General features: G+C 40.5%; 1 protein-coding gene across 2 annotated transcripts in view; it reads right to left on the bottom strand.

Annotated features, from left to right (window-relative positions):
• Positions 1 to 15,223, bottom strand: part of stxbp3 (syntaxin binding protein 3) — a 56,539-nt gene that overhangs the window by 39,554 nt on the left and 1,762 nt on the right. The window contains exons 1-2 of one of the 2 annotated variants that reach the window (XM_073063420.1): positions 13,082 to 13,168; positions 9,931 to 9,980 (exon numbers count right to left, since the gene is read on the bottom strand). Coding sequence is in view for 1 of the 2 variants with exons in the window: in XM_073063419.1 (XP_072919520.1) it covers positions 9,931 to 9,980 (50 nt within the window). In the remaining variant the exon portion in view is untranslated. Of the gene's footprint in view, positions 1 to 9,930; positions 9,981 to 13,081; positions 13,169 to 15,223 lie in introns of those variants that run through there. The other variant, XM_073063419.1, reaches the window with a different exon arrangement.

The raw sequence follows: 15,223 nt of genomic DNA, 5'->3' as shown, positions 1-15,223 counted from the left end.
AAAGATCTTACTTTTTGGAGAAACGTCCTCTGGTCTGATGAAACAAAAATTGAACTGCTTGGCCATAATGACCATCATTATGTTTGGAGGGAAAAGGGTGAGGCTTGCAAGCCGAAGAACACCATCCCAACCATGAAGCATGGGGGTGGCAGCATCATGTTGTGGGGGGTGCTTTGCATCATGTTGTGGGGGTGGCAGCATCATATTGTGGGGGTGCTTTGCATCATGTTGTGGGGGTGCTTTGCATCATGTTGTGGGGGTGCTTTGTATCATGTTGTGGGGGTGCTTTGCATCATGTTGTGGGGGTGCTTTGTATCATGTTGTGGGGGTGCTTTGCATCATGTTGTGGGGGTGGCAGCATCATATTGTGGGGGTGCTTTGCATCATGTTGTGGGGGTGCTTTGTATCATATTGTGGGGTTGCTTTGCATCATGTTGTGGGGGTGCTTTGTATCATGTTGTGGGGGTGCTTTGCATCATGTTGTGGGGGTGCTTTGTATCATGTTGTGGGGTTGCTTTGCATCATGTTGTGGGGGTGTTTTGTATCATGTTGTGGGGGTGCTTTGTATCATGTTGTGGGGTTGCTTTGCATCATGTTGTGGGGGTGTTTTGTATCATGTTGTGGGGGTGCTTTGCATCATGTTGTGGGGGTGCTTTGTATCATGTTGTGGGGGTGCTTTGCATCATGTTGTGGGGGTGCTTTGTATCATGTTGTGGGGGTGCTTTGCATCATGTTGTGGGGGTGCTTTGTATCATGTTGTGGGGGTGCTTTGTATCATGTTGTGGGGGTGCTTTGCTGAGGGACTGGTGCACTTCACAAAATAGATGGCATCATGAGGAAGGAAAATTATGTGGATATATTGAAGCAATATCTCAAGACATCAGCCAGGAAGTTAAAGCTCAGTCACAAATGGGTCTTCCAAATGGACAATGACCCCAAGCATGCCTCCAAAGTTGTGACAAAATTGCTTAAGGACAACAAAGTCAAGGTATTGAAGCGGCCATCACAAAGCCCTGACCTCAATCCAATAGAAAATTTGTGGGCAGAATTGAAAAAGCGTGTGCGAGCAAGGAGGCCTACAAACCTGACTCAGTTACACCAGTTCTGTCTGGAGGAATGGAACAAAATTCCAGCAACTTACTGTTAGGAGCTTGTAGAAAGCTACTCAAAATGTTTGACCCAAGTTAAACAATTTAAAGGAAATGCTACCAAATACTAACAAAGTGTATGTAAACTTCTAACCCACTGGGAATGTGATGAAAGAAATAAAAGCTGAAATAAATCATTCTCTCTACTATTATTCTGAAATTTCACATTCTTAAAATAAAATAGTGATCTTAACTGGCCTAAGACAGGGAATGTTTTCTAGGATTAAATGTCAGGAATTGTGAAAAACTGAGTTTAAATGTATTTCACTAAGGTGTATGTAAACTTCTGACTGCAACTGTATCAACAAGGATGCAAACTGTTGACTATAGAGCAAGGGGGAGTCATAGTACAACTACATTTTGTCCCAGTAGGCATTTTTGGAAAGCAATCAAGGGTGGAAGGGTGGAACCTCCCTCACTCCCCACCCTCACCCTGCAACACAGCACAGTTGGTTACCATGATGTTTTATGATTGATCTAGGATCAAAAAACTGAAATATACCAGAGTGCAAATTTAATGTATTGCTACTAATGTGTTGGGTTGAAATATGGAGAGAAGAGGGATGAAAAAATAAGGAAAATTAAATAAACATTTAAGGTACTATTGCGATCATCTTCATAACCCTAACATACATACAAGGAGAATACAATAATATTTGGGAGATAAATTTGTTGTTTTTTATCTGATGAGATCACCTAAAATTTAAATTTATATATAAACTACAATCTTAGAATTCCCAATAAAAAATGTGCAAAATATAAAAAATTAACACATAAATTGTGCAAAGGAGTTGATACATTTGCAAAAGACAGCTCCCACATATATTGGAAACCTCCTACAAAAGTACTTTTAGTATTTCCTCTTTAGGAGGTCAGAGATCCTGGGGACAAATTGAGACAGAAAAATGTCAGTAACCTAAAATGTTAAAGGTAGTATGGAAACACTTTAAGATTATCAGTACCATACCATTCAAGAACATCATATAATGGGAGTTACTTTTTTCATCCATTATCCATTAAACAAATCTAAGTTATTCATTTACATCTGTTTCCACAATGTAGGCATTACAGGCTAGGCATTTATTGCTCAGTCCTAATTGTCTTCAAGAAGGATGCTCAAAAGCCACATTCTGCAATCTACCTGGTGAAGCCACTCATATACAGTTGGCCCTCCTTATCTGCGGGGAATTGGTTCCGAGACCCCACGCGGATACCAAAGAACGCGGATGCTCAAGTCCCTTATTTAACCTGTCTCTGTGCAGTGGTCTTTAGGACCCAGCAGAACCCCGGACTTTATTTAACGTCTCAGTGTTGTGGACATTAGGACCCGGCGGTGCAGCTCTGAATCCGCAGTGTTTCTGTTCACAAAAATAATCACGATCATGATTGAAAATAAGGTGGAAGTAATAAAGCGATCGGAAAGAGGTGAAACGCCATCGGTCATTGGAAAAGTGTTAGGCTACAGTCGGTCAACAATCGGAACAATTTTAATTGAGCATGTGAAAGGCACTGCCCCGATGAAAGCTACAATTATTACTAAGCAACGCAGTGGTTTAATTATTGAAATACGTATGCTTCTTAAGTGTTTTATATGCATAGAAAGGTAAAATATGTACTATATACTAAGAAAAACATTTGACTGATGCTAAAAAATACCAGATGTACCTGTTCCGACTTCAAATCTGTTTTAAAGATGGACTCAGGAACGGAACTCATTCATAACCCGGGGACTGCCTGTACTTTTAAGTCATCTCTAGATAACTTATAATACCTAATACAATGTAAATGCTATGTAAATAGTTGTTATACTGTATTGTTTAGGGAATATGACAAGAAAAAAGTCTGTACATGCTCAAACAACGAGTGCTGGAGAGAGAACTTCCGAGATTTCCTGATCTGCGGTTGGTTGAATCCTTGCATGTGGAATCCGCGGATAAGGAGGGCCGACTGTAATGATGTTGGGTCCATAATTGAGACCAGCAATATATTTCCCAAGTCAGGACGGTATGTGCCGTGGAGGGGAACATCCAACACTCAGTGAACCTTGATCTACCTTGGACCTTCTTTGTGGCACAAGTCACAAATTTGGTCAGCAATGGCCTTACGTACTTCCCATTGCCCATGTTCTGGATCCTCCTGACTGGCATATAACCATATAACAATTACAGCATGGAAATCTTTGGAATCATTATTTTGCCCGAATTTATGTAATAATGAGCTCACTGCTTGGGGCCCAATTTATGTATTGTTATGAACCCTGAAGTTCTGCAGAGTTCTGAGGAACGTAACCCAGATCAGTCACTTGGTCCATCTTCTGTAACCTTCAGCAAACCCGGTAATCATGCCCTGATACCAGCACAATGATCACAAGTAACAAAGGATCAAGCAGATGGACATACAAGAAATCAGCAAGCTACTTCCGATTCAGATTCAGATTATTGTCATTTAGAAACCACAAATGCAATGCAGTTAAAAAATGAGACAACTTTCCCCCAGAATGATATCACAAAAGCATAGGACAAAACAGACTACACCAGAAAATCCACGTAACGTTTGGCAATCCCCAATCCAGAGTCCGGAGAGGCTGCTGCGCTACCGTCTAGCGCATAGGAGCTCCAAATCCACCAGACAAAACAAGACCAAAAACTAAAGCTACAAGACCTGCACAAAACCACATAGTTACAACATACAGTTACAACAGTGCAAACAACAGCATAATTTTTTTTATTTTTTTTTTTAACTTTTTTTATTGTGTTTTCAAGTAGTTACAGAATAAAAGTGTATAGCATAATTGATAAAAAACAGACAGACTATGGGCTCAGTGAAAATAGTCCAAGATATTAAAGGACTGTAAGTTCAAAAGAAATCACCACAGTTTCCACAAGTCCCCAGGGTCCCGACAGACTCGCTATCCCACGCCGGCGGCAGAAGGGAGTACCCCCGCTATGGACTTCCAAGGCGCAGCCCGACTCAGCCTCGCAGACGCAGCACACAATGAAAGCTCCGTCGAAACCAGCCTCGCAGACGTAGCACACACCGAAAGCGACCTGAGTCCGTTGAAAGGACTCCGAGTCCGTCAAACCTTCGAGCCGACGACCATCCTCGCCGGCACAGCTTCTCCAAGCACCATCCTCTGCCGAGCGTATTAAGAGGGCCCCGCCAACGACCATTGGCAACGCGACCCCGAGGACTGGGGGCCTGTTCTTCCCAGCAGAGTCCCGGACCTCACAGCAGCAGCAGCAGCAACGAAGAAGGTCTTCCTGGAGATTTCCCAATGTTCCTCCGTGCTCCCACATCTGTTTTCAATCGATTATGATTGCGCACGGCACCCCACTTCACAAATAACTTGAGGCATTATGAAAGCCTATTGAAAACTAATGAGGTTTCAAAGACAATTGCCATTTGATTACAGCACCGTTTACAGAAGTAATTCTATTTAAATTCTATAAATTAACAAGAGAAAAGAAAACTGCAATTTTCATAGGACCCTTCATATTTAAATGACTCAAATTGGTTAACACAATTTTAGAGTGCAATATTTCTTACTCAGGAGGTACCCAGACAAAGATATTATGCAATTATACAGATTTTTCTATCACTGGAGGACACTTACTATTGGTTAGTTTGCTAGCAACCACTTTGCAAAATGTTCAGAAACAAGAAATCCCAACCTTCTGACAAAAGGTCTTCAATAAGAAACACGTTTTCCACACTTGCTGCCTGACTTGCTGTTTTTCCAGCATTTTCCGTTTCATTTCACACTCCCAGCATTAGCAGCATTTTTTTGCTTTTTCAACTCTGAATTTGCTTTCATTTCTTTATACAAAATTCCTTCTTTTAAAAATAATGCAAGACAAATCAAGATATTTGGAAACTGTGACCCACTGGAATTACACTAAACAACAAAGACCTTGCTTCCTGAACACATTTGGGTGTATCTTTTGAATTTTGGGCTGCTGAGCATGAATTTCCCTATCATGCACCATTTTTTTAAAAAATCACCTATATTTGTTATTTCAAATTATAATTCAAGTCAATTAAAATGTTGCCACAACGTAAGCTGAAAAGATTTCTATCTTGTCCAAGCATGCCTGGCATACTTAGGCAAGGTAGATGCTGCATGGCAGGACAGGTTTTGGAAAGGCTATAAATGTATCACGTACACACCGTTCTATGCATTGAGCTTACATGTATGTATATCAATTTGTGATCACGTTGGTGTATGTTCCACACACATAGCATATTGTGTGTACTCATTATAATAAAGTAATTGTATTTTCAGGAGTATTTGTGATAGCAAAATGTCTCGCCGATGTAGCAACAGCCATGATACTTTCTGCTATATTTGTGGCAAGTATACGTTTAAATCTCAATTCAGACCTCCTCTTATTGAGAAAGCCTATGAGCTTTAATGAGAAAAATCAGTGATCAAGACAAAGCCCGGGCTCCTCACATTTGTTACACAACATGCACTGTCAATGTTAGAGCTTGGCTCAGGTACTCGGAAGTCAACGCCGTTCCCTGTCTTGATGGCATGGTGAGAGCAGAAGAATCATGTGACAGACTACTACTTCAGTCTGACCAGTGTGTCTGGTTTCTCTGATAAAACAAGAAATCCATTGAATACCCCGGGATCTCCCTTCAGCCATGAGACCTCTACCGCACGATGATAGCCTTCTAGTACCGAAGCCAGCATTGACGTGGAGTCTAGAGGAGGCAGACAAATGAGCTAGGAATGGAAAACAACACTGATATTGATACAGATTTTGAACCCTTTATGTCAAGTGAGCCTCAACTGATAACTCAATCTGAGTTTAATGACCCGGTCAGAGATTTGGATTTGTCAAAGGCAGAAGCAGAATTACTGTGTTCAAGACTGCAAGGATGGAATCTGTTGTCACCAGGCACAAAAATTTCTATCTTTCGAGCCGCAATTCTTTGGTCAGGTTGATAATCTGTGTTACTGTGCTGGTATATATGGGCTTTTGACTGCTTTGGATTGTCAGCATGACCCACTATTATAGCATCATTTTACTGATTCCTCAGCATTAAGCCTGAAAGCTGTGTTGCTACACCATGGCAATATCCACCCTCCAATACTGTTACTTCATTTGCAATTTAGTATGGACAGCCATACTAAAGAAGCTCATTATTATAAAAAGGATTGGCCACTGTACGCTGCTCATTCCAGGGCAGAAAAGTGTGACATATAAGCCTCTTGTAGACCCAACAAAAATATTTTTGCCTCCTCTTCATATAATTCATATAAAATTGGAGCTTATGAAAAATTTTGTGAAAGCATTAAGCGAGGAAGGCGAAGGATTTTGATAATTGAGACAGATGTTTCCCAGAATAACTACTGCCAAGATTAAGGAAGGCATTTATGTTGGTCCACAGATCAAACTGATCATCGACGAACTTCTAGTGAGAGCAGAGAAAATTGCATTCAAGGATGTTGTTGAAAATTTTCTTGGCAACTACAGAGCACCAAGCTAATACAGCTTCTTGACAACATGCTTCAAGCATGCAAAACCATGAAGAGCAACATTTCACTGAAGGTTCATTTTCTGCATTCCCATTTAGACTTCTTTCCCGCAAATCTTGGTGCTGTCAGTCACGAGCATGCTGAAAGGTTTCACCACGACATAGCGGTCATGGAGAAATGGTATCAGGGCAACTGGAATCAATGCTGGCTGATTATTGTTGGACACTTAAGCAAAAGGTCTCATACACTGAGTACAAATGAAAATCATCAACAAAACATTTTTAGCCTAGTTGAACTACTGCAAAGTGTCAACACCATTATGCAATAAAATGCTTTATATTCAATAAAAGTTAATTTCTTGTTTCTCCAAATTCCTACATGATACTGGTTTTGTGAAATTACTTTTGTGTTCAGCTTCAAGCATTCTATGATTACCACAAGCAAATTTCTGAGAAAGCAACACTTTTGAAAAATGTGCTGTCCAGTTATACAGCTACAGAGTTTACAAAAACACTGCGCTCTCTTCCTGCTCATGACTTGCCAGTTTATAGGTATACAAGAATGGCTTAAGAGAAGACATTTTAATTAGAATGCAAGGACATAACATATAACAGTTGGAGGTGATTCAGTCTCTTGTGTCTACCCTGTAATTCAAAGAGAATTTGCTTGATCATTTACTTCCGTGCTATGTCCCATACAAACCTGCTTTCATTCAGTTGGTCTAAAATCTAAAAATCCACTAATCTCTCTCTTGAATATAAAGAACAGCTGAGATTCAGAACTTTCATGGGTAGATGATCACAAAGATTCACAATGTTTTGGAGAATGGGTATTCCTTTTATTCTTCTAAACTTCAGTCACTAAAATCTAGTCTGCTTAATGTCTTCTCATACATACATATCTGCTCCAGAAACCAACCTGGCATATCTTTGCTGCACTGTCTTATAATTACATTCTTCCAAGGGCAAAGAGGCCAGATTTGTACACAATATTCCTGATGTTGTCTTACCAGGGCTCTAGAAAACTGGAGCAGGATGCTCCATTATATAGAGCTTAAGTTCTCTTTGCAATAAATGCCACACAACTTTTATTTTAATTCCTTGTTAACTTTTGATAAAATCTTAAAAGCCACAAATGCTGGAAACCTGAAATAAAAGCTTGAAATACAGAAAGCACTCAGCAGGTTAGATAACATTTGTGGGAAGAGAAACAGTCATCATGGTCAAGGACCACAATTATGCTTCTATTTTGTTAACTACAATGTTTTTTTTTTAAAGGGACACACAGGTTCCCTGAATCTCAACTCTTTCCAATCTCTCACTATTTAAAAGCATTTTCCTTCTATTCTTTTCTACCAAGGTAACTGACCTTACATATATCCACATCATATTCTATCTGTCATATTCTTGACCATACATTTCATCTATCTGTATTACCTTGAAACTTCTCCACATTTGCCTCACAGCCCAAACTGCCACCCAAGTTCGTGTCAATCAGTAAGCAGATTTGCATTACACTTCAATCCCTCATCCATCTCATTGATACAGATTGTGACAAACTGAAGCATCAACACCACAAGACCATAAGACATGTGAGCAGAATTAGGCCATTCAGCCTATCGAGTCTGCTCCACCATTTCATCTTGGCCGATCCCAGATCCCACTCAACCCCATACACCTGCTTTCTTGCCATATTCTGTGATGCCCTGACTGATCAGAAAACAATCAACTTCCACTTTAAATTTGGCCTTCACTGCAGTCTGTGGCAGAGCATTCCACAGATTTATTACTCTCTGGCTAAAAATAAAAATCCTCCTTATCTCTGTTGTAAAAGGTTGCCCCTCAACTTTGAGGCTGCCCCCTCTAATCTGGATACTCCATCATTGGAAACATCCTCTCCACATCCACCCTATCCAGTCCTTTCAACATTCGGTAGGTTTAATGACATTCCCCCTCACCCCACTGCATTTTTCTAAATTCCAGTGAATACAGGCCCAAAGCTGCCAAATGCTCCTCATATCATCCTCGTGAACCTCCTCTGGACTCTCTCCAATGACAACACATCCTTTCTGAGATATGGGGCCCAAAACGGTTGACAACCCTCCAAGTGCAGCCTGGGTAGTGTGTTATAAAGGCTCAGCATTATCTTATTGCTTTTATATTCTATTCCACTTGAAATAAATGCCAACATTGTATTTGCCTTCTTTACCACAGACTCAACCTGTAAATTAACCTTCTGGGAGTCTTGCATGAGAACTCCCAAGTCCCTCTGCACCTCTGATGTTTGAACCTTCTCCCCATTTACCTAATAGTCTGCATTATTGTTCTTTTACCAAAATGCATTATCATACATTTCCCAACTCTGTATTTCATCTAACTCACTAGTCACAGTTTCTCAACCTGAAAATTACCTCTTTTTCTTACTCTCTGGCTTTCCATCTATTAACTAGTTTTCAATCTACTGCAGAATATGACTCCCAATATGGTATGCTCCAATTTTGTTTAATGTTATGTGGTGCCTCATGAAAGTCTGAATATACAACATCAACTATTTTGCATCTAGTCAGCTATTTACTACTCAAAACACTGTCCTCTTTCTTACACCTATAATGATGGTACAGAGTCTTAATCTTACATTCCAAATGCCCTGTTAGAATTCTTTAAGAGTAGATTCCATCATTCTCCCTATTACTTACGTCAGACCAACTGGGCCACAGTTCAGTTTTTTCACTCAGTTTAAACAATGGTGACATATTTGCAACTTTCCAGTTACAGAGGATGTTCTAGAATCTATGATATTCCAGCAGATGACAACCGTGGCTTTCTTTCTCTTCTTCTATGACGACAGAGGCACAAAACATTCTATATAATTTCTCCTGTAACATCGAATAAGGGATCTACATTAACTTTTGCTAATCTTTTCCTTATTGACAAAGGTCAATCAAAGGTTGTAAATGTTTCTCTACTCCTGTGTACTATTTTTATTTTCTTTATCAATACTTTGGTTTTCCTTTGCGAAATTGTGAAATATTCACAATCCTCAGATTTGCTGTCTTCTTTGGCAATGTCATCAGCTTTTAATTTTGATCTAGTAATATTATCTTTTTACCCTCATCATTCAACTAAATATCTATTCAGGAGATAACTTTAAATTCTTCTAGTCCATGTTTCATTCTTTTGGTAGCACAATCAGAAAAAAAAGTGCATATTAAAAAAAGGATGATTAAAAATTGAAATGATTGTGCTCAAACATGACATCAGTTAACAATGATGTGCTGCATTCAAACATTTGACTTACCTTCCATTCTCCTGCTTCCAAGCAGTCATCCAGTATGAGTTTCTTGATCTCTTCAAGAAAATAAAATTCTAAATTAAAAGTAAGATCAAATAAAAGCATAATTCATGAGTTAGCTTCTTAATCCTAACAGTTCATCAGTGCTTCTAATTTTGTGTTTTATGTATATTTACAGGTAATCTCACAAATCAAAATTTCAAGAAGTCCACGTGCCTACGTGATCACTTTGAATTATATCTTTCAATTGGGTCTGTATTCTTAAAGTTCTTGATCTGTGACAAGTCATACCAAAAATGCCTACCTCACATGGTGTACAAACATTTGTATTTGTCTTCATCAAATGAGGCACTGAGTACAAGAGTTAGGACGTCATGTTTGTCAGGCCTCACCTAGAATATTCTGGCCACCATACTATAGCAAGGCTATGACTAAGCTACAGAGGGTGCAGAAAAGATTAACGAAGATGTTGTCAGGACCAGAGAGCTTGAATTACATGGAGAGACTGGATAGGCTGGGGCTGTTTTCCCTGTGGTGAAGGAAGCTAAGCAATGACCTTACAAAGATTCGTAAAATCATGAGAGGCATGGGCAAGATGGATTGTCACGGTCTTTTTCCCAGCTTAGGGAAGTCTAACACTTTAAGTCTGAGGTTTATGGTGAGAGATGAAAGTTTTAAAGGGGACCTGAGAGGCAATTCTTTTCCACATGGAAGGGAGTGGGTATATGGAATGATCTGCCAGAGAGGTGGTGAAGACAAGTACAATGATATTTAGACAATGCAATAAAATGATTTAGAAGAACATGGGCCAAAAGCAAACAAATGGCACAAGCCTGAGCCTGTTTTTGTGCCCCATAACTCTCCCACTCCACGTGCAATTTACGTTTGTATGTGATTATTTTAGATGATATATTATTGTCTCTGCTTAAACATTACTTAGTATGGCAATGAAAATATAGCAGGGTAGATAAAACCAGCATGAAAATATGGTAGTGTAGATAAAATCGGTATGAAAATATGGCGGCACAGTTAACAAATTTCATGATAAAAGCCAGTGAAAATAAACCTGATTTTGATTCTGAAAATTTAAAAATAGTTTCAAACCACTGCTGCGATTATAAATTTCCATTTCACTTCACACAAGAGCAGCAGATTCCCTCTGCAGGTGACAAAATTCAGAAGAGGAATAGCTTAATGCACTGTATCATTAGCTTTTTAAACTCCTGCTTAAGTCACTTAAAAAGGTAAGTAAAAGAAACACACTATTGCTCAGAGCATTAACTTCTTCATTAACAATGCTGTTCAAGTCTTAGATGGCAATGTGGCTTCTAAAACATGTTCATGAATACTTTTCTCAATACTAGGTTCCAAGGTTGTCAAGCCGAGGAGTGGCAGTCGGGACAGGCTCCCACTACCGAAAAGTGCTCCTCACGGCATGCGCCTCAAATAGCCTCTGACAACCAAGTCCAACTCCTGGCCTTCTCGTGTGGCTTAGCCTCTAAGCCCAGAGAACTGTTTCTACTGACAGGTGAAGGGGCAAAGGCGGGTCCTGGCACCTTAAAACCAGTGCTTCGGGTAGATGGAGCTCATCAGCCTGGGAAGGCAGTCCATCTAAGAGAGGGAAAACTCTGATTTCAAACCTCCGCTGCCTTGCGGCCATACCCACTCATGGGAAAGGCTTCAGGAGTAAACCCTGAGGACAAATCCGGAGCTGGAGTCACTAAGGCAGTCTGACGTTGCCTTCAACCTCGCTCTGGCAACTCCTGCAACAACACCGGTGCCAAGCTGTATCAGCCTTGCCCTTTCCTTGAACAACATCGGTGTCGTGGAGAGGGGAGACTTGCTGCATGGGCAACTGGTGGTCTTCCATACAACCTTGCCCAGGCCTGCGCCCTGGAGAGGGCACAGATCCATGGTCTCACGAGACTAACGGATGTCACACTAGGTTTGCACAAAACAAATCTGGCTGGAACACAAAACCAACCTAATATCATTAATTGAAAATTATTCAATGCATTCCATAAATTGGCAGGGCTAGGTGAACAGAAAGAATAAAAAACTGCCTCTACAATATGTACGAAGTGCTGGAAGAACTCAGCAGGTCAGGCAGCATCTATGGAGGGAATAAGAAGTTGATGTTTCAGGCTGAGACACTTCACCAGGATTCATCAAGACTTACAGATGCTGTCGGACCTGTTGAGTTTCTTCAGCATTTTCTGCATGTTGCTCTGGATTTCCAGCACCTGCAGAATTTCTTACATTTATGATTTACTGCCTTTACAGTGTCTCCTCCTGTCGTTGCTTATCATGAGGTGCAATAACACTGTAAGATATAGGAACACAGTTAGGCCAATTGGTCTACTTTGCCATTCAATCAACACTGATTTTAAACTCCTCCCCCCCATAACACTTAAACTTCTGACCAATCAATAAGCTGAGGTAACAAATTCCACAGATTCACCATCCTCTGGTTGAGAGAATTCCTCCTCGTCTCAGTCTTAAAGGGACGTTCCTTTATTCTAAGGCTCAGCTCTTAAACTCTCCACTCTCTATCCAGGCATTTCAGTATCTAGTATGCTTCATTGAGATCCCCCTCATTCTTCAAACTCCATCGAGTATACGTCCAAAGATTATCAAATGCCCCTCATATATAAAGCCTTTCATTCCTGGGGTCATTCTTGTGATCCTCCTCTGATCCCTCTCGTAGGCCAGCACATTCTTCCTCAGAGAGAGGGCCCAAAATTGGTCACAATATTTCTAATGTGGTCAATCCAATGCCTTACAAAACCTCAGCAGTACATGCTTGCTTTTATTTTCTAGTCCTCCTGAAATTAAGACCAACATTGCATCTGTCTTCTCTACTAAGGACTCAACCTGAAAGTTAACCTTTAAAATTTAGACATGCTTTGATCACATAAACACGACTGACCAGAAGGTGAAGCCTAAACACAATTGGGCTTGTACATGACAGGTGTAATATAACAGAATGGTGTGATGATGTGCATGTGGGGTAAGATGTTTCAAAATGCATTCTCCTCAGGCATAGATGCCAAAAGTAAGGGTAGAAAAGGTCCTAGGTAAGTCACGGATCAACCAGTAATATAACCACTTGTGTCAATAGCAAATAAAGAATATAAAAATCCTGTACAAATCTTACATTATACAAGGGTTTCACACAAGCCCCTTTCCTTGGTATGTTCTTACTTTTAGAGTGTTTCAAGTTTTGGAATTCATGACAGAAAAACTAAAGGAAGGAAAAAGAAATCAGCCTTTGTTTCAGGTTTAGTTACTTCATAAACAGTACTGAGCAAAGCAAAGGGAATCAGGATTTGATTTATCAAAACCTTTTCAAAGACACAGAAGTAAACAATAATTTGAAATACTCTTTAGAAATGTTTATAATGAATGCAACTATTATGCAAAGGAAGTGCTGGGAATAACAGCCTGCAAAATAAAAACCCATATAAGCATCACTACTGCCAAGTCCCCTAGAATCAATACCATGGAAGTCATCATAGAGCAGTAATTAAATGAAACCAAATACTCAGCAGCAAATTTCTCACAATCCCTCTCCAACATCAAGTATCTAACAGAATATTGAACTTTGCTTGGAGGAACATAGCAAACAGAACACTCAAGAAGCTACATACATGCGCGAGACCAGATGCAATGTGCAAATACATCGGGCTGGGTTATTGCGAGGCTTACAGGAGTGAGACAGATCAACTGGTTGAGTGGTGCTGCTCTGTATGAAGTGAAATGGAGATTTGTGATCACTTCAGTGGTTTGGTACTATTTTTTTCAATTTTGTCTACCCTGACATATTTTCATTGCCATACTGAAAAATGTTTAAATTGGGATCACAATAGAGTAATACGGGGACAATAATATACAATCACATGAATTGCATGTGGAGTCAAAGAGCTACATGGCACAGAAACAGGCTCTTCAGCCCAACTTGTCTACTCTGACCAAGTTGCCCTGCTGGGCTTGTCCCATCTTTCTGTATTTAGCCCACATTCTGCTAAACCAGGGGTGCCCAACCTGAGGTGCACAGACCCCTCGGTTAATGGTAAGGGTACATGGGATAAAAGGAGGTTAGGAACCCCTGTTCTAAACCATTTCTTTCCACTGACCTTTCCAAATTTCTTTTAAATATCATTGCACTCGCCTCCTGTTCAGACGCATTGCAGCTCCGTGTTCAAAGTACATTTATTATCAAAGTATGTGTACATTATACACCCTCGAGATTCATCTCCTTACAGGCAGCCACAAAACAAAGAAACTCAAGAGAACCCATCGGAAAAAAAGACTGTCAAACACCCAATGTACAAAAACAACTAATCATGCAAAAAATAAAAGTAAGCAAATAGCATTCAGAACTGGTTTTATGAAAGACACGAGGCCAGGCATCACTGCAGCTGGAGTCAGCCACAGCCTCAGTTCAACACGGAACCGTTCTACCCAAGAGCACAAGAAACTGCAGAGTTATGATTGCAGCCCCCACACAATAGGCAAGCCAGCCTCCCTTCATTGGCTCTGACTATGCTTCCCACAGCCACAGGAAAGCAGCCAACATAAACAAGGCCTCTTCCCATCCCAGTCATTCTCTCTTCTCCCCTCTCCTATCAGGCAGAAGACACAAAAGCTTGAAAGCACAAACACAAAAGCAAAGAGCAGCATCTATCTCACTGTTAGCACTCTTGAATGGACCTCTCATATACTAAAGATGAATTCTTGATCTCCCATTTGACTCTGCTGGGGCTCTTGTCCACCTGCACTGCACTTTCTCTGTAACACTAACACTATATTCCACATTCTGTTTTCCTTTTACTACCTCAGTGTATGTCATGATCACTCTGGATAGCATTCTAACATGGTTTTCATTATTATTGTAACACACATGACAATAACAAACCAATTCCAATGAGGAGAGACTGGTAAGTCACAAACAATCCAGACCAATACACTCAAAATGCTGGAGTAACTCAGCAGGTCACTCCGCATCTAGGGAGAGGAATAAATAGTCGCTACTTTGAGTGAACAACCTTCATCAGGACTGGAAAGGAAGGGGGAAGAAGACAGAATAAGAAGGTTGAGGGAGGGGAAGGAGCACACGTTGGCAGGTGAGAAGTGAAGCCAGATGAGGGGTTAAGTAGGTGGGCAGGGGAGGGGTGGGGGGAAGGTTGAGGTGAGATGCTGGTGAAAAAGGTGAAGGGCTGAAGGAGGAGTCTGATAGGAGAGTGGATTATGGAAGAAAGGGAAAGAGGAGGGTAAACAGAGGAAGATGATACACAGG

This window comes from Hemitrygon akajei, chromosome 12 (assembly GCF_048418815.1).
Source record: "Hemitrygon akajei chromosome 12, sHemAka1.3, whole genome shotgun sequence".
Taxonomy (NCBI): Eukaryota; Metazoa; Chordata; class Chondrichthyes; order Myliobatiformes; family Dasyatidae; genus Hemitrygon; species Hemitrygon akajei.
Note: the sequence above shows the minus strand (reverse complement) of the source record. Positions and strands in the feature narration are given on the sequence as shown.